The 27,443-nt window shown below is 39.4% G+C and overlaps 1 protein-coding gene across 2 annotated transcripts in view; it reads left to right on the plus strand.

Moving 5' to 3' along the window:
* The window catches only part of CNTN4 (contactin 4), an 872,298-nt gene that overhangs the window by 675,986 nt on the left and 168,869 nt on the right, over nucleotides 1-27,443 (plus strand). For both annotated transcript variants that reach the window (XM_075998444.1, XM_075998443.1), the window contains one exon: nucleotides 14,560-14,757. In XM_075998444.1, coding sequence (XP_075854559.1) covers nucleotides 14,560-14,757 — 198 coding nt within the window. The remainder of the gene's footprint in view (nucleotides 1-14,559; nucleotides 14,758-27,443) is intronic.

Genomic DNA, 27,443 nt, shown 5'->3' on the forward strand with positions numbered 1-27,443 from the left:
TATTACAGAGGTTTAATTAACTCTTATTTTCATCCACATAAAGGACGTATTTTCTAAGGGTAAGATCTGGTTGCAAGCAAGGGTAATTTTTTTGTGCCATAATAATCTTAATCCATCTCTGCTGAATGCTACTCTGAGGTTTCCTGAGCTCTTCTACGTGCAGTATTTAATTAGTCTTCATGACAACACACTGGATGTGGTACAATAATATCCATTTTACAGACTTTTACATTTATTTCGTGGGAGCAGAGAGGTGGAACACCTCTAATCACAGGCCGCCCTAGCCACTACTCACCGCAGAGGCGGTGCCCTAAATATTTGTCATGTGTGTCTGCAATACCTTCCCTAGTTCCCATGGCAGTTATCACAGATCAGTTAAAACTCCTTTTTCCTCCCAGTCCCAGGCACTCCCAAAACTCTACCACAAGCATTCTGGACTGCCAATACCCATTAGGCAGAGCTCCGTAGTCTAGACAAAATGCATTTGCAACCCATGTCCGATAGTGATTTCTCACCACCGCTTGGTGTTTTATTGTTTATAAAGCGTTTTCATGTACACGGTCCCATTTGGTCATCAAGCCTCTGAAGTGAGGGGTTGGTATCCCTTCTTTGCATGTGAGAGGATTGAAGCTGAAAGAGACTGAGTGATTTGGCCAAGACCAAGATAGAGTTGGGTGGAAGATGTGTCCTCCTCAACTACTGCCTTTTCCAATACATGATGAAAAAAAAAAAAAATAAGTAAGAAATATAGAGTAGTAGGATTCATTTCTGCCCTGATTACTTATTAACCAAAAGGAAAAAGAAAAAAGAATAAAATAGGAAAGTATTTAATGTTTCTTTAGAAACCTCTTCCTGCTCCTGACAAAGGAGAGTTGGACAGATTTTTTCCTAGGGAGCTCTCCAGCTGTAATCGGTAACACGTGAGCTCTGTATAGCTTCACTGCCAAATCTCACAAATGCCATATGTGTTTATTACCTGCCACATCTCAATTCATCATTGCATCCCCAGTTTCTCCCAGATCTCAGTTTCTAGAAAGTGATAGAGCATATTAATTTTAAGTTATTATTTTTGCTACTTCAATTTATTAGCATAATAAGCATTCTAACACTACATATAAATGATCAGAAGATTCAATTTTCTGGCCTGGCTTTGTTTAATGTTGAGTTTTAATGAGTCACTTTTTTCTCTCTGTTCCTCATTTTCTTTTCTGGAAAGCAGATATTATTACCTCCTAGAGAGGAACCAAATGAATTAACATAAATGAAAATAATTGTAGAAAAGAAAAGTACTATCCACAATAAGATATCAATGTAGCTTTGTTAATCGTAAAATCTGACCTGGTCTGTTAATATAAGTAAATGATTTTAAATGGGTCTTTAGAATGAATTGGAATGAATATATAATTTGTCAAATGATTCCATTTACTATCTTTGCCTTAACAATAATAATAAACACAAACTAACATTTATTGAGTGTTAGTATGTGCCAGACAGTGTGCTAATTATAATTAGCACTCTGCTTAGTATTGCACTTTATCCTCTCAACCACTCTGTGGGGTATTAAGTATTATCATCTCTATTTTTCAGATGAGCAAATTGAGTCTCAGATAAGTAACTTTCCATGTTTACATAGTAGTGGCTAAGTAAGGTTTCAGGACCAGATATGTCTCATTCTAAATGCTAGGGTAGATACTTGACCGGTTATAAAAAAAATACTTAAAACACCTGAGATAAAGATATGTATTTTAAAACGAAACAAAACATGGTCTTGCCTAGATGTCACATCATCTGATGTTTTTTTCTCCTGAAATATTTTTCTTGAAGCTGACTTTTTTTTTTCTTGCAAGTCTTTATTTTATTCCCTTGAAAAAATTGTAAGAGTCCTCCATAAGAATCCACTGTTTCTAGGAGCCGGTTGTTATAAAGAACACTTTTAAGTGGTAGTGAGTGGATGGGAAATTAGTGTACAAGTATTTTTCAAAGGGCATTCTGAGGGGACTTATGAACAATGGTTAAGGAGAGGCCATTACTAAATAAGAGAAATCTCTAAGGAGAAAAGAAATGGCAAGGGTTTATATTGGTCAAGATACTTTTGATCAGAGGAGACAAAAAAAAAAAACCAGTATCCACTAGGGAATCTTTTTAAATAAATGAATTTATTGATTTCAAAAGAAAAAGCATATTACCTGAAGGCAAAGAATGTTTCTTCTGAGTAGATTTTCTCAAGAAATTGAACCGCCACCTGCACTCATATCATCTGCCTGTCAGCTCTGAATCTTAGCTTCATCCTCTCAGACCAGCTTATCAGTGGTACATTAGACATGGGACTGGGGGAGTCTCTGCTCCCAGTTTCAGAGTCTTGAAACCAGAGGAAAAAAATGGCCCTTTTTGCTCAGCTTGAATTTTAAAAGTTTCTGATTGGCTGACTTGAGTCATAAGATTCTCACTGGGCCAATCAATTACTGTGCCTTGGGTGCTCAGTCGATATGATTGGTCTACCTCGTAACTCATCCCCATCTGTATGGCTGGCCATAGAAGGGTGATAATTGGATGCCATGAGAACCAACTGAAAAAGCATTGCTAAGAAGAAGAAAAGTGCCTTTTGTGGATGAGCCAAACTCGTTGGTGATTAATCTTTCATCTGATCCTATCCAAGCTACACCTCAAGGCAGAGCCCCACCATTATAATCTGTGATTATCTCTTTTGTTGTTCATTGTCCAAATTATAAAAGTAAAATACCTTTATTTGGGGAAGAACCATTCCATTCTTCATAGAACACTGGGCCAAATGCTTTTTTGCTGGTCTCACTGGAGCTTAGGAAAATGTATGGAAGTGGGGTGGGGAGGAAAAGCATGTTGGGTTATGATGCAAACTGGTATTTTCTTAGCCAATTTGATTGAGGGTTAATTCATGCTCAGAATTTAAATGTCAATTTTCTGAATTTTAGATCACATCTTTAATTAAGGAGGGTGTAGAATTGTTTAATAATCTGGTAAAAAAGTTGTGCATTGGTGACTTGTGTGGGAATTGGTTATATTACTTGAAAGCCTGCTTAGTCATATTACTGCTTGAAGCCTCTTAAAAATGCAAATAATTATAGTTTAATTGGCATTTTCCACCATTCAAAATTTTTCATTATTCCTGAGAATCCATTTCAGTTCCCATATTGAATTCTCCTTATTTCTCCTTCTCCCCAGAAATTGCTTAGACTAAAGCATTAAGACAGATTTTGATTATGCTGTGACAAAAAGCAAAAATTCTATTAATTATGATTTGTGGAGACTTTTCCTTAGAAATATGTTTAAATGCTGATGATGCAAGTGACATATACACACTGATACTTCAGGATTTAACTGGTTGCCTAGTTCCCTAAAATTCCAAGCATCTCCTCGGTGTAGACATGGTGTTAGGCACTACAGTGGCGTACAAAAGCGAATGAGACTGTCCTGATCCACACAAAAAAATGTTCTCAAGAGATGTCCGTTTTAATCCCAAATCTAATTCCACTGCTCTGTGGCCTCAGAATAGCTCACACAACTTTCCTACGTCGTACTTTCCCTATCTCTCCAATGGAACTAATCCTTATTCTACTTGCTTTTAAAAATTGTCAGAGGCCCCAGGATAATGGATATAAAAGTGCTATGAGAATACAAGGAATTAAGCACGTTGCAGATCTGCCATTGTTCTTAAAAGAAGGAGCCTTACTTAAAGTAGATGGGGGAAAGATCTAACTCACAGGATCCATTTTAACTTTCCTTGTGCTTGGCAATCTCTTACTTGGTCCAGGGGTTACTGCCGCTTTTGAGCAACTGAGATCTAGCCAGCACACACCAGTGCCATCTGGTAGCTCAAGTAATTTCATCAACATATGTCATTTAGTCTAAGTCATGTGTGGGCTAACTTCACCTCTCCACTTCTCCCAAGTCCGTCTTACTCTTGGATAATCAGTCATCTGTTCTTTCTGCCATTTAGTTCACTCAGCAAAGCTTCATCAGAGAGTCATAAAAAAATGGAAAGAGAAGGATTTTTAAAAGAAAAGACTTAGGAATTATGATTTAAAACATTTCTGGTATTCTAGATTTTTTTGTGTGTATGTGTGTAGGGGTGCTTCCTCTGATTTCAGTGAATTTGATTTACCATCAGTGGCCTGATGAAAGTATTGTACCTCCTTATTTACAGATAACTTCTTTCTCACTTAGACTCCTGGCCTGGGGTTCAGTCATGATATTGTTGCCCCAGGAAACTTCTGACATTTGGAATTCCACTTCAGTTCAGCTCATGTTTACTGAGCTGATTGCATGAAAGTCAAGCATATATTCTCCTGCCGTATGTATTGCTGCCCACGAGTAGTACTCAAGTCTGATAGAGAAGAATTGAGTAACTGAACCATTTTAATACGGTAAAAATAAAATTTTAATATGTGAAATAATGTGCTAGTTGCTATGAGGCATAAAAGGAACAAATGCTGAATTTTGTTGTTGAGGAAAGACCACATATACTTTCTGGGTCAGAAAATGGCTCTTTGCAAAAAAAAAATAAAATAAAATAATGGTTGAGATAAGCAAAAACAGGGGAGGGCATCCTGAGAAGAGATTGTACTAGCCTAGGCTAGGGGCTGAACACACCCAGCCCACACGGGAATCCGGGACTATTTTCCACTTTACCTTAAGCAACCCCTTGTGAGAAGTATAAACCTTCCTGAAAATACATTGTTGTATGGAAGTGCAAATTGCAAAAAAAAAGAATAAAAAACGCAGCTCTCTGCTTACAGTCCAGATGGATGGGCAGAGCCCTCCCACTGGGCCTTATCTTTGCATCTAAACTGTGCCCCCTGTGGGAATACTATGTACTGTATACATACGTTTACCAAAGATGCCCCTCCTCAGCCTGCCTAGGGTTTTGCAGAGCCTAGCTTGAGGGATCCTCCCCCAGAGTATAAATTTACACAGAGAGAGAGATGAGTGGGTAGCTAAGACTAGATAACTTGGGGCCCTGTTAGGAAGGATTTGGATATGAGCTTGATGCATTTTAGTTAATCCAGGAGGCAGTGGGACTCACAGAGGATTTGTGTGGGAAGGAGGGACATGACTCAAAGCTGTCCTTTAGTAGGATTAAGCTGGCAGTGGTGTGTGGTTCGGCCTGGAGTGGCACTGAGCCTGAAGTGGACAAAATAGCAAGATGATCTTAGGCCAGGGACAGATAAGGGGAGACTGGCAAGTAAACGAAACCCCTCATGGGATTGAAATCCATAGTAGCTGGATGCTGATTGTATATACTCTCCCCCCAGCCATGGGAACCTCACTCCTTCCTAGAGAGGATCTAGGATCTGGCAGAGGGGCTGCAGGAGGGGGCCTAAGTGTTGAGCTGTGAAAAAGTTTTATCATCTGATTCCCTTCTGGTTTCCCACCACCTGGGAAAAAGTAATGTTCTTTCTGGAACTTGGCATTGAACTTGGATAGGTGTCTCTTTCTTATGCAGTTTTCACATTACCTGAAGCATTTTATACTTGGCTATCAAAGGGCATCCATGCTTCAAGAGATTAATACCGCTAAATTGAGCTTAACTGTGTGTGTTTGAGCTCTTCGTAAAATGTGGTGATACTTTTGATGTCTTAAAATGCCCAATTTCTAACAAATAACGGAGATAAACGCTCTTTATCCTCCATGAACATTGTTTCCATCTGCCCATCATAGTCCACGAGAGCTGCACCCGTCTGCTGTGGCGTGACTGGTCTGACTACACCGAGAGACGGGGCCACTCTTTGTCACAATCAGGCAACACGCCAGTGTCGATTCTGTTTGGTTTCAGCACCAAACCCATTTTTTATCCCATCCGAATACTCACATTAATTTATATTTGTGTTCTCCAGTGCCATTCTTGTGGCAACCAAAGTGTGCAACTAAGGGGTCAATGCCATCGGTCGTCTCTGTGTCTATATCTGAAGCAGGGGTTGCAAACTGAAGCGCCCGCAGAGTACTAAGGGACTGCTGTGGCAGTAGGGAGTGGTAGAAACTGTAGCTCACTGGAGACCGGGTGCCTGCTGCTCAGTGCGGAGCTGGCTCTCAGCTCTGCCAGTTGTTTCCCTGCTGGAATGACAGCCTGGTGCATTCAGATCTTTTAAAGCAGTGTTTCTGCGAGGGGCTTCAGACCAACAGCGCCAGCAGCATCTGGAAACATGCTAGAAATTCAGATGTTTGTCCCTTCCCCAACTCACCTGCTGCGTAAGAACCTCTGAAGCCTCGACACAGCCCTGTGTTTCGTAACAAGCCCTTCTGAGGATTCTGAAGCTTGATATTCTGAAGTTTCAGAGCCACTTGCCACGGTGAGCTCTCAGCAGACCCACCCGGATTGCTCTTGAGGACTGATATTTTTAGAACTGTGTTTAAGTTTCAAGAAAATCCCAACATCAAGATGTTTACTTGATTTTCAGGCTTTTTTAATTACTTATTTTTTAATTGACAAATAAGCATTTGCATATATTTATGGTGTATAACATGACGTTTCAAAACGTACGCATTGTGGAACGGCTGTGTTACAGCAAACAAGACCAGGAAACAAACCAAAAGCCACATAAGAAAAGAGTACTGCAGAACAGGCTTTTATTACTCCGGTGGGCTCAGAGGGGTCTCGCCTCCAAATTCTGAGCAAAATGGGGTCTGAGCCTGGTGGCTTTTATAGGTTACAGAAACAAAGGGTTACAAAGTCTGCAGGAGCCCGTGGTCTAGTCACCTGTTACTCTCTAGTTGCTTAGTCATGCTATTTTGCAGTTATGCACAAGATTGAAATCTTGTCAAAGGTCACTCTATAGTTGCTTATGCTAATTTGCAGTTATGCACTACTAGGAAGGGAGTGGAAAATTCTCCCTTACACCTACATCAAGCTAATTGACGTGTCTATTACCTAACATGCTTTTCTTTTGTGGTGAGAACATTTAAAATCTACTCTCAGCCATTTTCAAGAATACAGTACATTGTTGTTAAATATAGTCACCATGTTGCCAATAGATCTCTTGAACTTGTGCCTCTTATCTAACTGAAATTTTGTATTCTTTGACCAACATTTCCCCAACCTCCCTGTTTTCCCCAGTCCCTGGTAACCACCATTGCACTCTTTGTTTCTGTGAGTTCAATTTTTTTTTTATTCCACATATAAGTGAGAGCCTGTGGTGTTTGTCCTTCTGTGCCTGGTTTATTTCACTTAGCACAATGTCCTCCACGTTCATCCATGTGGCTGCAAATGCCAGGATTTCATTCGTTTTTATAACTGAATACCATTCCATTGTGTATATATGCTGCATTTTCTTTATCCATTCATCCATTGATGGGCACTTAGTTTGATTCTGTATCTCGGCTATTGCGAATAGTGCCGCAGAGAACCTGGGAGTACAGCTATCTCTTCGACATCCTGATTTCATTTCCTTTGGATTGTCACTGTTTTTAAAACATGGGGAAACTATAAAAGACACTCACACTTGTCAAGGGAAGTCTGTTCTATGAGCTGTCACTTTTCAGCCTCCATTCGAGAGCCTGAGCATACTAACAAAAAGGATGCTTTTTTTGTTTAAAAAAAATAGGAATTCTTCCCTTAGAGGATGCAAAGTTTATTGGCTCCAAATGTAGGCGATACTTCTCAAACGTCTCCACTGATACAGTTCTGAGACCAAAGGAGAGCCAGAATCGACTCCTGGGAATTGGGAGTATATCCTGAATTAACCGCAAGGACAAGATTTTGTTGAAATCTTCCCATTTGCCTTTAAAATTCCTGTGAGTTTTATATCCTATTCCATCATATATTCTTAATTAGCTTATTGTCAAAACAATGTTTTACATTGCTTTCAAGTTGAATTCCTTAACGTCCACAAGTTCTTAAAGAAAATCAATACCCCAGAAAAATGCCCAAATTGCCCAGTAAATTAGAGGCAAGAAAATAGGAAGTAACACATAAAAGGGGGCAAATTGTAAGCCCTACTCAAGAGCAATATTCAAGAGTGATGTGCATGACTAACAAGTGCTCCTTTTGCCATCTTAATTTTCACACCTCCATTGCCACATGGGAATGAGTGAATAGCAGGTACTAAAAATACCATTGCACAAAGTGGGTAGCCCCTGAGTCAGAAGGCTTATTTTTAGAAATGCTTGGCACAAGTTTGGATGAGACTCAGCACTAGGCTTTATCTAATCCTTGCCTCATCTGGTCACTGTTTCATTTCTCCAAAATCAGTATTGTGAAGACGGTGGAAAGGTTTGAGTTTATGTGGCAACACAGATTGGTCGGAGATAACTGCCTGGAGCAGTGTATTGAGGATGATTCTGAGTCTGTGTCTGGCAGAGTCCATTATAAATGTCAGCCGTGGGTGTAGGAGTGCAACTGCCGGTCCAAGTGACAGATATATGTCACCCTCCTCTACTCAGCACTAATAAATAATGAAAACAGTGTCTGGACCGTGAATGGGTCCTGCCTGATGCTGGAGACCTGCCCAAACCAAGTTCTCTGGGCCACAGAACATTCATAACAGGGGCCCTGACACAGCCACGGGCATGGTTCCAGTGGCCTTCGCTGCACAGGGTTATTGCCATCATTATAGCTGTTAAGAATTCATTCGTCTTCTAATTAATAGAGATACAATCTCTCTCTTATCTCCACCCCTTTGGATTCCAGCTCCTCTCAGACTCTTCCCCTCCTCTCCTGTTCCCCAAAGCATTGTTCACTGGATGACAGCTCACATGTGACTTTAGATTTGTCATTTAGTTATTGGTACAATCAGAGGTGTCACCCAGAGGCTTCCTCTCTCAGAAGCCAAAGTCTGTCGGTCACGCTCTTATTGAGACAGCTCACGAATCTTTCATACAACATACTCTTGGACTCTTCCGCTACCTGTGTATTGTACATGATCACTAGTGCTATTTAGTTCCTGAGGTTCCTGGTACAGATCTTGCTTTGGGGGAGGGGGAGGCTTTTTTAGGTTGCTCATAATTTACAACCTTTTCCTTTCCCAAAGGTCAGAGAAAAACAAATGACTTACCAGTCCATTTACAGGAAGATATTTTTGTTGTTGTTGTTGTTGTTGGAAAGAATCCATAAAAGTTTACATTAATATGTGTGGTGATCAGTGCAACTGTTGGTTCTGGCGGGGCAGATATCTTTTTCATTGTCCTATTTTTCAGATGAGAAAACTGAATACTTTACAGCTGATAAGCACTGAAGCCAAGACTCAACCCATAGCTCCTGACACCAATTCCAGGGATCTTTCCATGGAATTATGCCATCTTTCCCTTTGCCCAGCAAACTGCCAACTGGTTCCCAACCCCTGTTTTCCTAACTGCTGTCCAGCATTTGCCAGCACTGCCCTCCAGCTCAGCACCGAGCTCAGTGCTTTTGCAAACAGTTGATGCTTGATAAATATTTGACCAGCAAATGAACCAATGAATGCATTCGCATTACCCACTTCATTTGTAGACTCACTTAAAAATATACTTTTCACATCTACTTGTCTAGAATCAAATCTCCATTTAAATTCAATCTCACAAACACTGTGCAAAAGGTAGGATAAGTGTGGATAAAACTGAAGATAAGGAGACTCTCTCATGCTATGAAAATAATTTGTCAAAGCCAAAATTGGTTGCAATACAAAGACTAGCAGCCAAGTCTATTAACTCTAGTTTCTTTGTTTTACAAAACATAACACAACTTAGTAACTGTAGTGTGTGTGTGTTTGTGTGTGTGTGTATCTGTGTGTGTGTTCTGGTTCTTGCCCTTGCCAGTAACTACCACTGTGATTCATAGCAAGTTGTGAGTTTCTTTGCATCTCACTTCTCTTATTTATCAAATGAGGATGTTGGATTTGATGACCTATATGTAGGATTTATGGAATTTTAACGCTAGAAGAGATTTAGAGATCATATAATCCTACTCCCTCAATTTGCAGATAAGGAAAACTGACCTCTTCTAGCTCCAAAATAAATTCTTAGAGGAACATATGGCTTCCTAACAGAACCAGCTCTTCTGAATACTGAGGCCACCCCATAATTTCATCCCTGCCACTTATCAAACGTGGGATCATTATCTGCCTCGTGTCATTCCTGTAGACTTCTCTTTTCTGATCTGTAACATTGCCGGGGTTGGTCTAAGGATACTTTCAGATTGAAAACTTTGAGGATTGAGAAAGGCATCTTTGGAAACTGACATCTTTGCTACCCCTGGGACATGACTCAGAACATAATGAAGCATAATATAGCTCTAGAAAGAAATGGGTGTCGAGAGCAAGTTAAGACCATCCTTCCAGAGCATTCTGATTTATTGTTGGGTGGATTTACTCAATGATTACCTGGATTTTACAATTCAGTGATGGGTGTCTTCTTTAAAATAAGAATAGCCAAACATCCTTTAGGGTTGGCCCAAAGATATGGAAGAAGGAACCAATTAAGAGAGTGAAGTTTTAGAGTTAATTTCCAACAGATTTGGATGCTACAGATCAGAAAATCATCACTAGATCTTTCTACCTTAATGAGTATCACATTATAATGAGTCTCAGTGTTTTCCAATTGAGCATCAGAAGTTTCACAATCTATTTAATATATTGCATTCCAAGTATCTGTTTACTCGGTTGTTACAAATTGCCAATGGGACAGAAACTGTCTGTCACTTCCAGAGCAATTAGTGTGTGAAAACTTATCAAAAGAAATCTGTCAAGTTTGAGTAAGTATAAATATTGCATGGAAGTCCCTAAGGAAATCAAACTGAGTGGGATACATTTTCGCTAGTTGCAGCACACGAGAATTTATTTTGTTTTATTTACTTGGCTTTATTTTTCAGAATGTTGATAGCATTTCGTGTAACCCAGTGGATTAATGCTTTGCTCTGATAAAAATAGATTTTAGTTCTTAGGGGAAATCTGAATTGTCTGTTGAATGACATAACAATACTAGCTCTTTGCTTTCAAATGTCAAGAGCTCTTACTGCTTTCTAGGCGGAGCATTGGAATAGGAACTTCGACTCGAGGGCTCTGCCACTTTTTGATGCTCCAACCTTACCCTTTCTAGTCCTCAGGATCTTCATAGCTTTAAAACAGGGAAATAGGACAAGTAATCTATTGGGTACTTTTCCGCTTTACTGCGCATTTTGCCTGCTCTGATATCTGCATTGTTAGTGCATTATAACCCTCCTGCTCCTTCTTGATTGCACTGCACACATAAACAATAAAAATATAATATTCCAGGTGGTGCCACTGGCTGGGAAGAAAATGAAGTTAATGTCTTGGCTAGAGATTCCCCCTTGTTTTGGGAGCTCAGCATTTATTAATAGCTCAACGTGCTCTCACCTGTACACCAGCCAGGACTTTTCGGCCGCACCTTCCGAAAGCAACAGCGTTTACCAGCGTCAGGTGTTGAACTGATGTTAGGATCCTTAGCACCTTCTGTCCGAGGCCGTTCTTGGCAACTGTGGTTGGTACCCTTTTTTGCTGCATGAAAGATGGTTCTAGTGTTAAATTGTTGCAACAATTTCAGAAACTTATTACAACTTTAATTCAACGTTTTGCTGGTTTCTGTTGTTCTATTTAATGGTGCTTAATGGTTTTCCAAAAAAACTGAAGTAACAGAGTCAATGATCATTATATTATACTTACCATTTTTTGAGTTGAAGTAATAACATCAGTTCATGGTTTCCCAAACTAGGTTTTGTGAGCTACTAATAGATGTCTCAGAAAAGCTGTGTGTGTATGAGTGGGAGTAGATCATGTTGGTGGTAATTCCATGATCAAGTAAGTTTGGATGCTTTAACACTCTCTAACGAATTTCAAGGACATTAGCATGACAAAAATCTCTTGTCATCCTTGAAGGACAAAATTTAAAAATCTGTTTAATCCAGTGCTTCTCAAAGTTATTTGATTATGTAACCCTTTGAATTTCGGGGAGGTAGGGTGACAAAGCAAGGAATTAATAATCAAGGACCACAGTTTAGGAAATGCTGTGGGGTACACTAAAAGTTCTTTGCATCTCCCACTAAAGCACTAAGTTATTTAAGTCACAAAAGCAGTGAAACCAAAAGAATTAACTTATTTTCAATTAGATCAAACAGCATGTTAATTGAATATATATTTTTTTAAATGTTTACTTTTATAAAAACTAACCCGGTAAAGTGCAACACCAATAATAACTGACATCTGTGCAGCCCTTTAGAGAATTCAGATGGTTTTACATGAGCAGACCCTCACCACATGCCTTTATCATGTTTAAAATCATTCTCATTTATTATGAATTAAGCAGTCGAAAGTAAGAGTTTCAATGGCTTCCCTTACATAACATAGGTGTGAACTTAAAGTCTTCTTGTGTTCTGTCTTTTTTCCCCCTCCATTAGAAACATAACAAAGTAGATGCATTTTTTCTAATATCCACTTTGTACTTGCTAAATGAGCCTCCTAACACAGAATTCAGAGAGCCTTGCAGCCACTAACCACCACCACCAGTTCTGAAAAATATCTTCAGGGGGAAAAAATATAGTTCCCTGTATTTGATTACAACTCTCCTTGGAGAAATGTGGGTTGATTAATATTGTGCTGGCAAATTACTTTCTAACGTCTACCTTGTGACTTTGGAAATGCTAATTTATACTTAAAACTCTCTAATTAGGGGATACGCAGTGTTCTCCTCACTGTGCATAGGAGAAAACTGAGGTGCTGAACAGATTGCTAGGTTTTCCTGAAACTCACATATCAAGTTGAGCAAGCAAGGAGCACATTGCCTGCTGTGCTGATTCTTAAAATCTCCTGTTTTTATGGTAAGCCTACCATACAGGATGGTACTTCTTCAGGACCTATTATATGGGTTTTTCCTTCCCCACGTTTTGGTTTCTTGAGGAAGTAACTGGCTTGTTACTGGAAAGCACTTCTTATTTACACTGAGTATCCTCTTGACATCAGCATGGGGCTACTTATAATTACACGCACATTTGTAAATAAAATGATTAGCTATTCTCATCTAAACATAATTATATCTCTCTAAAATAGTGCGTGTGGCAATGTTGTAATCCAGTGATAAAGGGAAAGCAATCTGCATGGCCCCTCCTTTGTATGTAAACAGTGGATTATTGAGGCAGAATGTGTTTCCTGTTTCACATTCAGTTGTTGAGGTCAAGTACAATTGGGACTCATTGAAGGATTAAACAACAAAAATGCCTTTTACAGTAATTAGTGTTCTCTATTCAAAGCTGAAGTGACCTTCCTGCCATTTTCCAAGGACACTTTATGCATTTAGTCTTTAGCCCAGGATCATATTAAAGAGTGACACATAATAGCTCAGCCAACTTGTTCTGACACCAGAGGCTCCTTTTGCATCTAGTCTCTCCCTCACCCTCCCAGCCACAAAGTAATTTTTGAAGATAAAATAGGACATGTTGGCTAATCAGTGCCAGCAACTAGTGTATCATCCTTTCTCCACCTTTGGACAAATCTGGAGATCACTCTTCAAAGAGAGGAACCCAGGAGTGCCTGGAGCTGAGGAAGTTTGATTTCCTTGGAGCACAATAGTTCAATGCAGCAAATCACTTAAACTCACGGTCTTCTGGGATTTTCCTCTGAAATGGAAAGCATGGGCTCAAGTGTTCATTCATTCACAAAACATTTACCTAACTTTTATGAAAAATTAGAACTTTCAAAGGAACATTTTCTGGTACAGCTGCCTATTACATTCGTGCCACTGCCATTCTGGAATGAATATATATTTGTGAGAACGTTGCTCTTCGATCACTATTTCATGTTCATTCCCTCATGGATATAATAATTTTTTCAGCTGATTTGTAAAGGTACGGATGTACATTTGTGGGATCAATCAACTAGTTAGTCAATGTGTATTTGATGACTGTTTGCTACCGCATTAAACCACCATGTCACTAACATGATGGAAAACTGTTCAACCTTACAAATGAGAAGAGAGAGTAAGTATTTGAGTTGATACTCGGAGACACGGGGAGAAGACTGTATTGAGACTCAGGAATTATTCTGTCTTTAACTAGGGCAAGAGTTTGAGTTATTTACTCTACTCCTCTGAGCCAAAGTTTCTCAGTTAAGGGAAAACTATCAAATGTATTTGGAAACCACAAAGTGCTAGGCACGTATGCGGTATTATGATACACTACAATGATTATTATCTATAAAGTGAAATAAATTATCTCAACAGTTTCCACAGTGGCTTTTGGCATTTCTATATCAAGACTATAGATTCCCTGGGTCTGTAATTTGGGCGTTAGCTCAGTATTCGTTGCATATAGTGCTTGGGACATGCTTAGCAAACTATAAATGCATGGTCCCTTGACTTAAAGAGGTTGGGACTCTCTCTTAGTCAACTGTCAGTGTATCTTCTAGTTCTCCAGAAATAAAACCTTGTTGACTGACAGTAGGAAGGCTGGTAAAATGTTTTAGGGGATTGCGATTACTTCCTATTTATATTTAGACAGCTGAAAATGCATAATTGGGCAACAGTGTGAATTTTAACCTAACCATGTCTTTCATGAATACAGTAGAGTTCCAGTGCCAAAAGACATATGGAGATTCCTTTTCCTTTCAGAGCTGAGCTATGCGTGGATCTTCAACGAATACCCTTCCTATCAGGATAATCGCCGCTTCGTTTCTCAAGAGACTGGGAATCTGTATATTGCCAAAGTAGAAAAATCAGACGTTGGGAACTATACCTGTGTGGTTACCAACACCGTGACAAACCACAAGGTGCTGGGACCACCGACACCACTAATACTGAGAAATGATGGTGAGTTTCCTAAGTGATTTTGTTAATTCTGGGTTTTGAGGGGTTTTTTTTGCGATCACAGGTTGAATGTGGAAAGGTGTTATGTTAATGGCCCACAGAGCTTGATTTTCTAAATTAAATTTAAGAAAAATGTGATGCTTTCTACTTTTGTCACCCATATTTTCTTCACTTGTGTAGGCAATAAGCCCATTAATCCATTTTGGAAAAACTAATTAGAAATCTAATTGCTAATCTCAACAGGAATGGAATGTGGATTAGTGTGAATATAAATAACAAAGGAATCTCCTTCTTGTTTCTCTCCCCGTCAAATTGTATACACAGGCAGAATGAAGTGATAGGTTGAACAATTAGCTCATTAATCATTTCTGTGTAGTTTAGTATTCAGTGTCCAGAAAGAAGGTTTTAATTGTCGAAATAACCTCTGGATGTATAATACTGAAGGCATAGTTCCCGAGCACAGTGAAACAGACAAAACAAGGCTCATTTGGGACAGAAGTTTTAATTCCCCATGCTATTGTGAGACTATCTCAAGAAAACATATGAATTTCACCTTAACTACCTAAATGACTTAAGAACACATGGTAAATCACCATGTGCTTTTTAAAGGTAGTCTTGTATGCCAAACTCAAGGAGTTCCATGTTTTTTCACACCATGGGTTTTTATCTATGCCATTCCCTCTAACTGAAATGCTCTTCCTCCCCTTAGTCCCAGCCTCTCACTTGGATAACTGATACTGGTCCTTCCCATTTCATCAAAGATACACCTTGTCCAGGAAGCCATCTCTGCCTGCCCATCCCACCACCACCTTGTCAGGCTGCATCAGGTGCCTTCTCTATAATGACCACTACTGTCCCCCCAAAACTCTTTATTCCGTATCATAATTGTCAGTGTACATCACGGTCTCCCTTACTAAAAGCACATGTCGTACCTTATTCACTGCCGTCTCTCCGGCACCTAGCATAGTACCTGGTACGTAGAAGATGCTCAATAAACACTTGTTGACTAAACAAAAACAAAGACATAATTAAGCCCTTCAGGAAGGGCCGATATAATGATTTAAGCAGTCATAGTTGACATGTTTGGGTTTCTATTCTTTTTAAATCCCTTCCCCATGTAGTACACATTTAACCTTCCATGATGAACGGCAATGACTACATACAGGTGAGGAAAGTGTCGTCCAAACCGCAAACATTTGTCAGGCACTTTGTATGTGCCTAGTCACCATGCTCAGCACTTTACATGAATTATCAAAATAATGAGAATTCAAGTCTCAAGCAATTCCATGATGGGTATCCTCCTTTACAGATGGGGAAACTAGGGCTCAAACATGTTAACTAATGGATTTCAAAACCACATGGTCAATTAGAAAATGAGTCCGGGACTCCCAACCAGCACTCATGTTTTATTGACTCCAAAGCCTGATCTCTTAAACCCTTACTATGTTCCCTTTCATTATACTATACCACTTCTTACCTGAATTTATAAGAAAAAATCGGCAAATTCAAGAAAGGAACTCAACTTTCTGCTCCTTGAGTTTGTTACTCTTTCCTTCTGTATTGTCAATGAACTTTGCACTCAAGTGGGGCTCTGAACTTGAACCTTCCAGAATAGGGTATTTACAGACAAACCAGCTCTGCAGAGAGGATCTGAGCATCCTTGTGGCATAGACCACACTGTGGAATTTTTGAGAAAATAATTTAGATTTTAATCATTTATTTATTTCCCTTTTAACGTATATCTATTTGGAACTTGCTGTGTGACTGCCACCATTCTGGGTGCCGGTGAAGAAGAGCAATAAGGCCTTTGTCTCATGGCACTTATATTTTCTTGGGGGTACAGACATAAGTAAACAAACATAAACAAGAACAAAAGTCAAACTACTTTAGATTGTAATAAGTACCACTATGATAAAATAGTAGCTGTGTGGGGTGGGTGTCTACTTTAGAAAGGGTTGTCATGGAAAGCCTTTCTAAGGAGGTGACATACGAGGTGAGACTTGACTTCTTATAAGAAGTCAGTCCTCTGAAGAGCAGAGGGAGGAGCACTCCAGGCTGAACTAGCATCACATGCAAAGGCCCTGAGGCCTAATAAAAAAACACTTGGCATGTTCAGGGAACAAAAAGAATGTGAGCAGATCGGAGCATAGCGAGCAGGATGGAAGGCACTTTGAATTGAGGTTAGAAGGAAGTCAGGGACCAGACCATGGAGGCCACAGAAGACAGAATCCATATAGAGGATTATATGCAAGAGAGTGACTTATGTTTTAAAAGAGGTGGCTCAGCTGCTATGTAGAAAATGGACCTTCCAAAAGCAGGAATGGAAACTGGAAGTCCAATCAGAATACTAGTGCAGTTATTCAGTTTGGAAATGATGGTGGCTTGGACCAGAGAGTGACAGCAGAAGGAGAGAGAGATGAATTCAGGATATATAGTATGCAGGCAAAGCGGCCAGGACTTGCTGATGCGTTGGCTTTGGGAGGTGGTGGAAGAGAAACTCGAGGATGACACATAGGTTTCTGGCATAGCGACTGAGTGCATGAGAATGGCATTTACTGAAATGCTTTTACTGAACAAGTTTGCAAGGGAAAAATCAAAATTCCATTTTAGACATTATTTGTAAAGCCAACTACATACCTTGTCCCTTGGCAGCAGGAAGAATTGTTTTGTGTTTTTTTGTTGTTGTTGTTGTTGTTGATCTCTCTGTTATAATATTAATCTGTTGTAGTCACATTTACTTGTCAGCTTGCCTTCCCCGCCCTGCTCACATTACGATCAAGCAAAGAGCGTAGTTTTCATCCGACTTTGTATTAGGCCCCAGCAAAGTGCTTGCCACGTGGCAAATGTTGAATTAATATGTCGGATTAAATGGCATTCCATTGAATAAAACTGAAAACTCTTTCCAGTTTAAAGAGAAAATAAGCAAGGTACCAGTTCTGTCAGAAGCTATCAGGGCTATGTCTCCTGACCTACACATGAAGAAACCTTCGAAAGATTTGCTCCAGTGGCATTATGTTATATAAGAAATCATGAAAAAACATACAGCCTCTCTGGCCTCTACCCAAAATGCACTTACGCCAAAATGTCTGCTCAGTGGCATCATCTGTTCTGGTGTGTCAAAGTCGCAGATGTAACGCCATATTGACTTTGACGTCCTCTGACATTGCTGGGGACAGACATCACACAGAACTACTGCTTCAAAAAGAAAGAACAAAAATTCAGACTCACAAGAACTCCGGAATCATGGTGCACACTTCACGTTGGCAGCAACTCTGCCTTTTGTTTGGCTTTTAGATTTATCTCGACTTGTCTGGTATACCTGCATAGAGACGACAGATGTTTTGTATTAGAATGTTTTATCACAAAACTAGCATGCAAAAGGTCTCATTCTTCAGCCACCAATGCCCATTCATTCTTCATTTCCATGAGAGTTGCATGGTGAAGATTCATTATGTCCTTCCCATTTAAGACTGGAGTACGTAAAACAGATACTGGAACTATATACTACTAAGCACAAAAAGATTATTTAATTAGGTCTGTTCTGGAGCTGAAAGAAAAGGGGAAATATAAATCAAGAAAAGATTGTGAAATAAGGATGACATTCTTGTCAAAATCTAAAGATGTGGAAACAACCCAAGTGCCCATCAATATATGGGTGGATTAATAAAATGTGATATATGTATGCCATGGAGTTCTACTCAGGCACAAAAAACAATGGTGATCTAGCACCTCTTGTATTATCCTGGATAGAGCTGGAGCCCATTTAACAGCAGTTCAGAAAAGGCTGTTTGGGACTCTAGATTTACACGTTTACTCTGTTTCTTTCCCTTTATGATTTTTGAAAACTTTATATCGGGAATTCTTCCAAATAACTGCATGTTATTTTGTAGTATTCACCTCAAGGAAGTATAAAATTGGGAGATGTTAGAGAAATGTGGGAGAATTTTATATCAGAACTTATAGTTACTTATCTAAATATTTTAAGATCTAAAATAAAAGATACATAACCTGTTATATGTTGGTACCATGAAAGGAAGAGGTTTTCAGTGGGAAATATACGTCATCCTTATTATTACCATAGTTACTAAAGTATCCCCTTGATCAATCTTAGACCAATTGCTGGTTATTAATAAGGATGAGTTAGCTGTCTTATGTGCTTCCTACACAGATTTCAAAGAATTGTCCCTAAATTTCTATAATACAAAGACAACAGACCACCCATATAGCATAACTACTAGGGAAATAATAGATAATTTCTTCTACTTTTAGGTATCATCCTTGACTCCCTTTAAAATGGTGAAAGATGCAGAGAATTAGAAGCGATTAGGACAGTCTTGAGGAAAATGAGATAATGTCTGTTATGACATGTATGTGCATTACACACAGGTGCATAACTGAGCATGGAAAATCGTTTTTTAGACTTTGCCTTTTTACTATGTTTTCCTTGAGACTGGCTGGAAATGGTTTTGGTAGTTCTTTATTTTGCTTACCAGAAGAACCAAGACAATTGTTGAGCATTTTACAGACCGTGTCTGTCTGATGGGTCCATGCTTTTACACACTGATAGTTAAATATTTTCACATATTATTCCTAATTCGAACTCTACCTATAAGAGATGCTACAGAACAGAGAACAATGAAATTTTCCTATCTCGGAGTTTCAAATTCTCTATCCCTGTGTTCTCTTTCCCTTTCTCTCCTCCCCTACCATGTTTACAAACATTGTTAAGCATGTATATGTTGGGTGTGTGTACATATATACACACTAGCTATATTGTCTTTGGAGGATAAAATGTAAACTTCACTTTTCTAAATGTTTCTTATTCTAAATATATTTAAAATTTATATTTCTGTTCTCAAATAGAACTGAAATAAGTGACCATGTTTTCCTAAGTCTTCACTCATTCTCCCAAGCCTAATTTTATTTAGCCATGAAAACACTGAGTAAGGTCAGCACTGAAGTATTTAATCTTCTTGCCTTAAATCGAGCTTTAACCCAGTGGAAAAGAGCTCAACTGACAACCTCAGCATCCTGCAGTTTCAGAGCAATCTGGGGTGAGGCAGAAATAGATGTGTCGAACATGCACAGGACTAATAGTCCAGAGGGGACATGAAGGGTTTTATAGGGTATGGCCCCAGCCCTACCACCAACTCTCACAAGGCAAATCAAACCATTTCTTTGGTCCTTAATTTTCTCATCTATAAAAATAAATAATTTATAATAAAATATATCTGAGGTTCCTTCTCATTGTCCTCTAGGATTCTAGTCACAACTTTCTAGCTTGCTTACCCCAATTTCCATGTTTCCACACACCAGATCAATCATATCAGACTCACCAGACAGATGTTGTCCGTTGTATCAGATATCTTCCCAGTGCTAACGACCGATCCTGGCAGCAAGCAAGGTGCAATCCCTCTACCAGGCCACACAGAGGGTCATTTTGTGAACCTCCATCTCCATGACCATTGAATCTCCTAGTGGCTTAGAAGACTATATTCCCCTCAAAGTTCCAAATTTAAGACCAAAGAGAACCTTTAAAATGGAAAGGAGAAAACTAGAATATTCTGGAATATTTTGATGCAGTGTCACATATCAACCTCCATTATGATCCTGCCAACTGTTCAGGATCTTCCCTCACATTGCCCCAAACTGCATTAGATCCTCAAGTGGGCATTAACACTCACTATTTGCCTTCATGAATAGATCAGCCTTATTTGTAGGCCACTTACTTAACCTAGTGGCGTGTTCAAAAACCCAGGCCTTAAGAGAATCTCTTTCAGATTGTAGACTTGATCTTGTAATGACGACCTAACATTTAGACAGGCAACATGTAGAGACATGCCTCCGACTTAAGACATCATTTTATATTGTTTAAGATCAGGAATTTATACCAAAACACTTTGCTTTATTTTACTCTCAGTTCTAATTGCAACTTTCGTGTGGCTTTGTCACAGCAATCGTGTCTTGTTTTTAATTCTCTAACAACATCGCAGTTGAGGATCTGTGGGCGTAAAACATGTTTTATGAGGAGAAAAATCTAAATGACTGAAGGATGTGTGAGATATTTTGCTAAACTGCCATTGCTAATCTGATTTAACAGCGCCTTAATGGCTCCAGATATTTTGAAGGTTTGACAAGCTTAGGAACTTGGCAGCCAGCTTTAGGCCTCGAGCACAGCCAGTTCCATTTCAGGTCCATGGGGGCCAAGGGTCTTGGATGGTCGCTTGGCTAGTCACTTAGGAAGCATCTGTTAAGTGCTCGTTGTGTGCGGCACACTAGGAAATAAAAAGACGTTATTTCAGTCCCTGGAAACCTACAGTCTCAGAGAACTCCAGATTAGTGAAGGGCAAAGTTTCATTCTCTTTATTGGAATTATTGGGTTGAATTCCAAACAATACATTTCCAGATAGAGGGATTTGAAATGGAGGAAGGAAGTAGAGGTGGTTAGCCTGGAATGGAGTTGACTTGGGCATTCTTTTGCTCATGCATTTAGCCCACGAATATTCATTGACTACCTATTGGAGGCAGGTAATCAATTGATTACCATACTTGGAGGCAAAAGTCTTTGTCTACCCTCACAGATTATAGTCTGGCTGAGGAGCCTAATCGTACATTCCCAGGCAAGAGTGGGGCCTTACTGGGAGCGAGTAGAGAATTAAACCTGGTCCACTTGCATTTCAACTGTGGTAAGAGCTACCATGGAATGGTGAAGGCTGTAATGAAATTATATATATAATCACAGTTTGAGAATAAAGCAACCTGGCCAGGTGCTGGGAATCAGCCCAAGCTTCCATAAAGACTTGGAAAACCTAAGAGAGAGAGGAAAAAAAGGAATTCCAGGCAGCAGGCACAGTGTTTGTTTAAACCAGGAATTGGCAAACTCCCTCCCACAGGCCAAATCTTGCCCATGGCCTGTTTCTGTAAGTAAAATTCAAAATTTTCTCTATAGTAGGCCGGGCGCTGTGGCTCACGCCTGTAATCCTAGCTCTTGGGAGGCCGAGGCGGGCGGATTGCTCAAGGTCAGGAGTTCAAAACCAGCCTGAGCAAGAGTGAGACCCCGTCTCTACTATAAATAGAAAGAAATTAATTGGCCAACTGATATATATATAAAAAATTAGCCGGGCATGGTGGCACATGCCTGTAGTCCCAGCTACTCGGGAGGCTGAGGCAGGAGGATCGCTTGAGCCCAGGAGTTTGAGGTTGCTGTGAGCTAGGCTGACGCCACGGCACTCACTCTAGCCTGGGCAGCAAAGTGAGACTCTGTCTCAAAAAAAAAAAAAAAATTTTCTCTATAGAAATGTTGGATATTCTTGGCTAATTCCTAAATGCGCTACCATTTTTGTTGCTGTTGTAAATAATATCTTATTTTTAATCACGTTCTCTAATTAGTTATTGCTTATGTACGGAAATGCTGTTATTCTTGTAAGTGATTCAGTCTCTGGCAAGCTTGCAGAAATTTCTTGTTAGTTCTAATAGTTATTCTGTTGATTCTATTGATTCTTTAAAACTTTGCTATCTTCTCTATTTCCTCTAAGCCAAGGATCAGCCAGTTTGGGCTCATGGCTCTACCGCCTGTTCTTGTAAATAAAGTTTTATTGGCACACATCCACTCCTATTGGTTTACCTTTTGTCTAAGGCTGCTTTCCAGCTACAGTGGCAGCGTTGAGTAGCAACAGAGACCATATAGTCCACAACACATAAATAAAATCCATACTATCTGACCTTTTGCAGAAAAACTTTGTTGACTCCTGACAACATGGTAGTATTTTTAAATATCTAAACTGTCTAAATATCTAGACTGTCCATTAAAAGATTTGTTCTTTGTGGCCTCCAAAGACTCAAACTAGACCAACATGTAGAGGTAGAGAGAATGTTTAGTTCAACACAAAGTGAATAACAATTTTAGCAGGACGAATATAGGAGTACTTCCTCAAAGGAAGGTAAAAGTTGGCTCTACAGATGACCTTATAATTAATTGCCCAAACTGGAAACTATTAGCAAGTTAATTCAGGAATTCAAGTAAACCAGGACCATCCCAGACAAGTGAGGATACGAAGTTACTATGCTGTTATATGAGACAGTCTTCTGGAAAAAGGTTATGTCTGCATTTTAATTATTCAAAAGGAAAGAAAGAGAAGCAGGTTTGATTGAAGTTAAATGTTAGGATTTACGTTCATCTCTCACAGGTTGCTGAGACCACCTGAAAACCCTACGTATAAGAGGTGATACATAATCTCGAGGTACCTTACTCCTCCTCTTCCTCAGTGGGGAGGTTCTCGTTTGCACAGTTGCTGCCCCAAACTCAGTGGGAACCTACCTACTGGATGCTGGCAGTGGTGGAAGAGATTGCTTGATCAGTCCACCAGACTGCATATGTCTCCTTCAAGCCAGGGAAAAACATGTCTTTTTAGAAAGGGGAAAATGGTAAACTCAGCCAAGGGGAATCTGTATGACTGATCAGATATTTCCAAATATTTTTAGTTTAACGGAATACATATCATATGACTTGTTTCTCGAGAAAGTCAACGTGGGAAATTTTCATAAAATATTTTTTGCAACTTTTTTTCAGTAGGGAAAAACTCCTCCTCTGTAGAATTTGGTAAATGTCCCTTTCTGTGGTTTAATTTAGCAAGCACAGATTCCAGCTAAGGCAGGTGTTGGCAAAATCTTACCGCACACAACTCTGCAAACTGGCCTCCTTCTGCCAACACAGTGCTCTGCAAATTGTACTTAAATGAGTGTGATGTATGGCTGATTTGTCTTTCATATTATATAAATTGCTAGTTGTTTTGTTAAGTCTATGTTCTTAGAGACATCAGCATCAGCCTTAATAATTGCCCAGGTTTTGAAAGAGGGACAGTTGCCACAAGGTTATCTACTGTGTCCAGGCTCCTGATGTCCCCCCTTGGTCAGGTGGGACCCCGTCACTAGCACTCTCTCTTGGCTAGCCCATTAAACACGCTTATTCATGTTAGGTGGAACTTCTTGCTTTTGCTCATAGCTAGCAAGGCGGTTCTCAAAGTGTGTTCCCCAGAACAGCAGCATCAACATCACTGGGGGAACTTCTTAGAAATGCAAATTCTCAGGCTCTATCCCAACTTACTAAATCAGAAACTGGAGCCCTCCAATTGGCTTACAGTTTGAGAACCACCGCTTTAGGAAAAATACCTAGGAATTTCTAGCCGTGTCTTCATGAAACCAGCTCTTTCAGTTATTCAATAAACAGCTAGGCATTGCCTTCATTAGCCGCATTGCTATGCAATGCACTGAAAGCGAGTGGCCTACACGCGTCATGAACGTAAAGATCGAGGCTGTATTGTCCACAGCATGCCCTCGTTGCTAGGCACAGCTCTTGGCTTATGGTTAGTGTTAAGTGAATATTTATTGAGTTAATTTATTAGAATATTAATAGAGCTAAAGCCCTTGCTTCCTCAGGAATTTGATATATGAAATTTCAAGTGCTGTAACATTCATTATTGTTATAGTGGCTCCCTTATTCCAAAGAATAGAAAACATTGACAATGCGTTTGAATGAATTAAGACTTCTTTTTTTCTTTTTTTTTTTACTTTATGTGTAAAATTACAGGTATAAGTGTCTATTTGGAATGGAAAGCAAGAGTTGTTTCTATAGGCAAATCAGATATTTCATGCAGCAGAAAATGAGTATTGCTGAGGTTATATATCCTGGCTAAACTAGACTATATTTATTATATGTGCTCCTTACTTCTACTTTACCTTGGTTGTGTAGACTTGGCTAGATCTTTACATCTTCCACCTATTTAAATAGTTTGAAGATGGAAAAAGGGTTCTGGAGCAATTCCATCAGTAGCCTCACTATTTTAGTCTAATCATTCTGTAAATCACCAGAGCAGCAATAGCCCAATTAATTTCAAGAGTGTACAGGTGGTCATCTGAATGACTTTTAAAATGCACTGTTCTAAGGGCCCTTTGTTTCTTAAAAAACAGAAAAGGCAACAGCTTTTAAATGTAACACAGAAAGTTAAGGCCAAAATAGTTAAAATGAAAAAAAAAATAGTAAAATAACAATATAGCCTATGCCAGATGTAACCAAATTAAATGAAGCAGGTCACATGTGTTCCAAAAAAATGTTCATAATATAGTTGAAGAAAATTGCTTCCCTCATTTTTATGGCTTTAATAATAGGACAGTGTTTATATACAATGAAAATTCTTTAAGCAGCAGTGAAACCAGGCCATTCCATCTCTGATCCATCTCTTTATGTACTATAACTTCTGCTGTATATGTGGATTAATCTGTGTTATTACCGATGACTCTGTTATTCACATTTCCATAGCCATAAGTATGGCTCACTGTATCTCAACCCAGAAATCACTCCATGTGACCAGATAAACAACCTGTACACATCATTTTCGTAAAAGATGATCTTAACTGAGTGAGCTTGTACTGGAAGCCACAGTGACACTTAATAAGTGACATCCATGCATGGAAAGAAATACATGTTTGACTTAATGGCTACTATATAATAGTATAAAGGCCTCCTATATTCCTATATCTTTTCCTCCCATCCACAAATTCCTCCTCATACATTTTTCCCCGTGTTCTGGTACTGGGCTAGGATTTGTGAGGGATATAGAAAAAAAAACAGAAGGATTTCCATTCCTCAAGCAGGTAAGAGTACAACATAGAAGATGTCATGTATATAAATAGCTGTTAAGATGATAGAAAACGGTTACTATAGCTTTGTAGTATAGCTTGAAGTCTGGTAGATTGATGCCCCCCAATTTGTCCTGTTTGCTTAAGGTTGCTTTGGCTATATGGGGTCTTCTCTGGTTTCATATGAAGTACAGAATTATTTTTTCTTGATCTGTGAAAAATGATGTTGGCATTTTAATAGGGGTTGCATTGAATCTTTTGGGTGTCGGGCAGGTGGGAGGGCGGAGGAGGCAATGGGTACATTCACACATAATGTGTGTGGTGTGTTCTCACTCTCTGGTGGATGGGCACACTTATAACTCTGACTCAGGAGGTGCAAAGGCAATATATGCAACCAAAGTGTTTGTACCCCCGTAATATTCTGAAATAAAAACAAAACAAAAATTTTCAAAAAGATGATAGAAAAGGTAATGGTATTCAAGAGTTTCCTTGAAGTTTTTATGTACAATGTTTTATGTCAGTAGTTTATTACCAAATATCTAGTAAGTGAAGGGACCGCAAGAGAAGTTAAGAATACAACTATGAAAAAGACACACTATTTGGTATTATAGGTTTTGCCATCTATATGGAAAACAAACACCAAACACATGAACAAACAAGAGGATTATTAATTTTGATAAGTACCATGAAGGAAACAAGATGTTAATAGAGAATAAACAGCAGGGACCTATTTTAGATAGGGTGATCAGAAAATACTACCCTCAGGCGGCATCATTTGAGCTGAGGCATGAAGCATGAGAAAGAGCCATCCATGTAAAAGTTACGGGAAACACAAGAGAAGTAAAAACATGTCCACACAAAGACCTGCATGTAAATCTTCACAGAAGAATCAGTGGTAATAGCTAAAAGTAGAAGCCACCCTAACTCGGCAAGTCAACTGGTGTTAAGGGTCGAACTGTGTCCCCCAAAAAGATAAGTTGAAGCCCTGACACACAGTGCCCCAGAATGGGACCTTATTTGGAGTAGAGTAACTGCAGGTGTAATTAGCGAAGAAGAGATCACAGGGCAGTAGGACAGGCCCTTACACCGATAGGACTAGTGTTTTTCCAGGAAGACAGTGGTCTGAGACACACAGAGAGAATGCCATGTGATGACAGGCAGAAATGAAGTGACATGGCCGCAAGCCAAGAAACATGAAGGATTATTGACAGCTACCACCGGAAGGCAGAAGGAGGCATAAAAAAAGGTTCTCCCCAAGTCCAGGAGAGAGCATGGCCATCTCAACACCTTTGTTTATGATTTCTACCCTCTGGAACTGTGATAGAATCGGTTTCTTTTGCTTAAGGTCAGTTTGTGGTACTTTTGTTACGGGCATCCCTAAAAAACTAATGCAACCAGCGAATAGTTAAATAAAATGTGGTATATCCACACAGTGGAACACTATCTTGCAATGAAAAGGAACAAACGACTAGTCTGTGCTACAATGTGGATGCACTTTGCAAACATTATGTCAAGCGAAAGAAGCTAGACAAAAAAGACTAATATCGTATGGTTTGATTTATAGGAAATATCCAGAAAGAGCAAATGCATACAGACAGAAAGCAGATCAGAGGCGGCCTGGGGCTGGGACTGGTAACAGGGATTAAAACTGTAAACGAGCAGGAGGGATCTTTTTGGGGTGATGGAAATGCTCTAAAACTGGATTATGGTGATGTTTGCACAACTCAGCAAATTTGCTAAAAATCATTGCATTGTACACTTAAAATTTTTTCTTTTTGATATGTAAATTCTACCTCAAAAACCTTGTTTTTTTAAAAAAAAAATATATATATAATGGGAAATAGTGAGACTGAAACAGTAGAGGTTTTGATCCTTTCTGGTCATTTAAAGACCACCATGGGCTAGACAGCAGGGCATACAGAGGAGAGTGGAAGGCAGTAAGCAGGTAAAGGACCCTGGGAAAGTGGACTTTCAGTCTGGGCCTTCGTAGGTAGGGTTTTAGGATGAGGAGATGACACTTCAGGGATCTGGGACATTGCATCTCTGCATTGCCA

The sequence above is a fragment of the Microcebus murinus genome, chromosome 28 (assembly GCF_040939455.1).
Source record: "Microcebus murinus isolate Inina chromosome 28, M.murinus_Inina_mat1.0, whole genome shotgun sequence".
In the NCBI taxonomy this organism is placed as follows: domain Eukaryota; kingdom Metazoa; phylum Chordata; class Mammalia; order Primates; family Cheirogaleidae; genus Microcebus; species Microcebus murinus.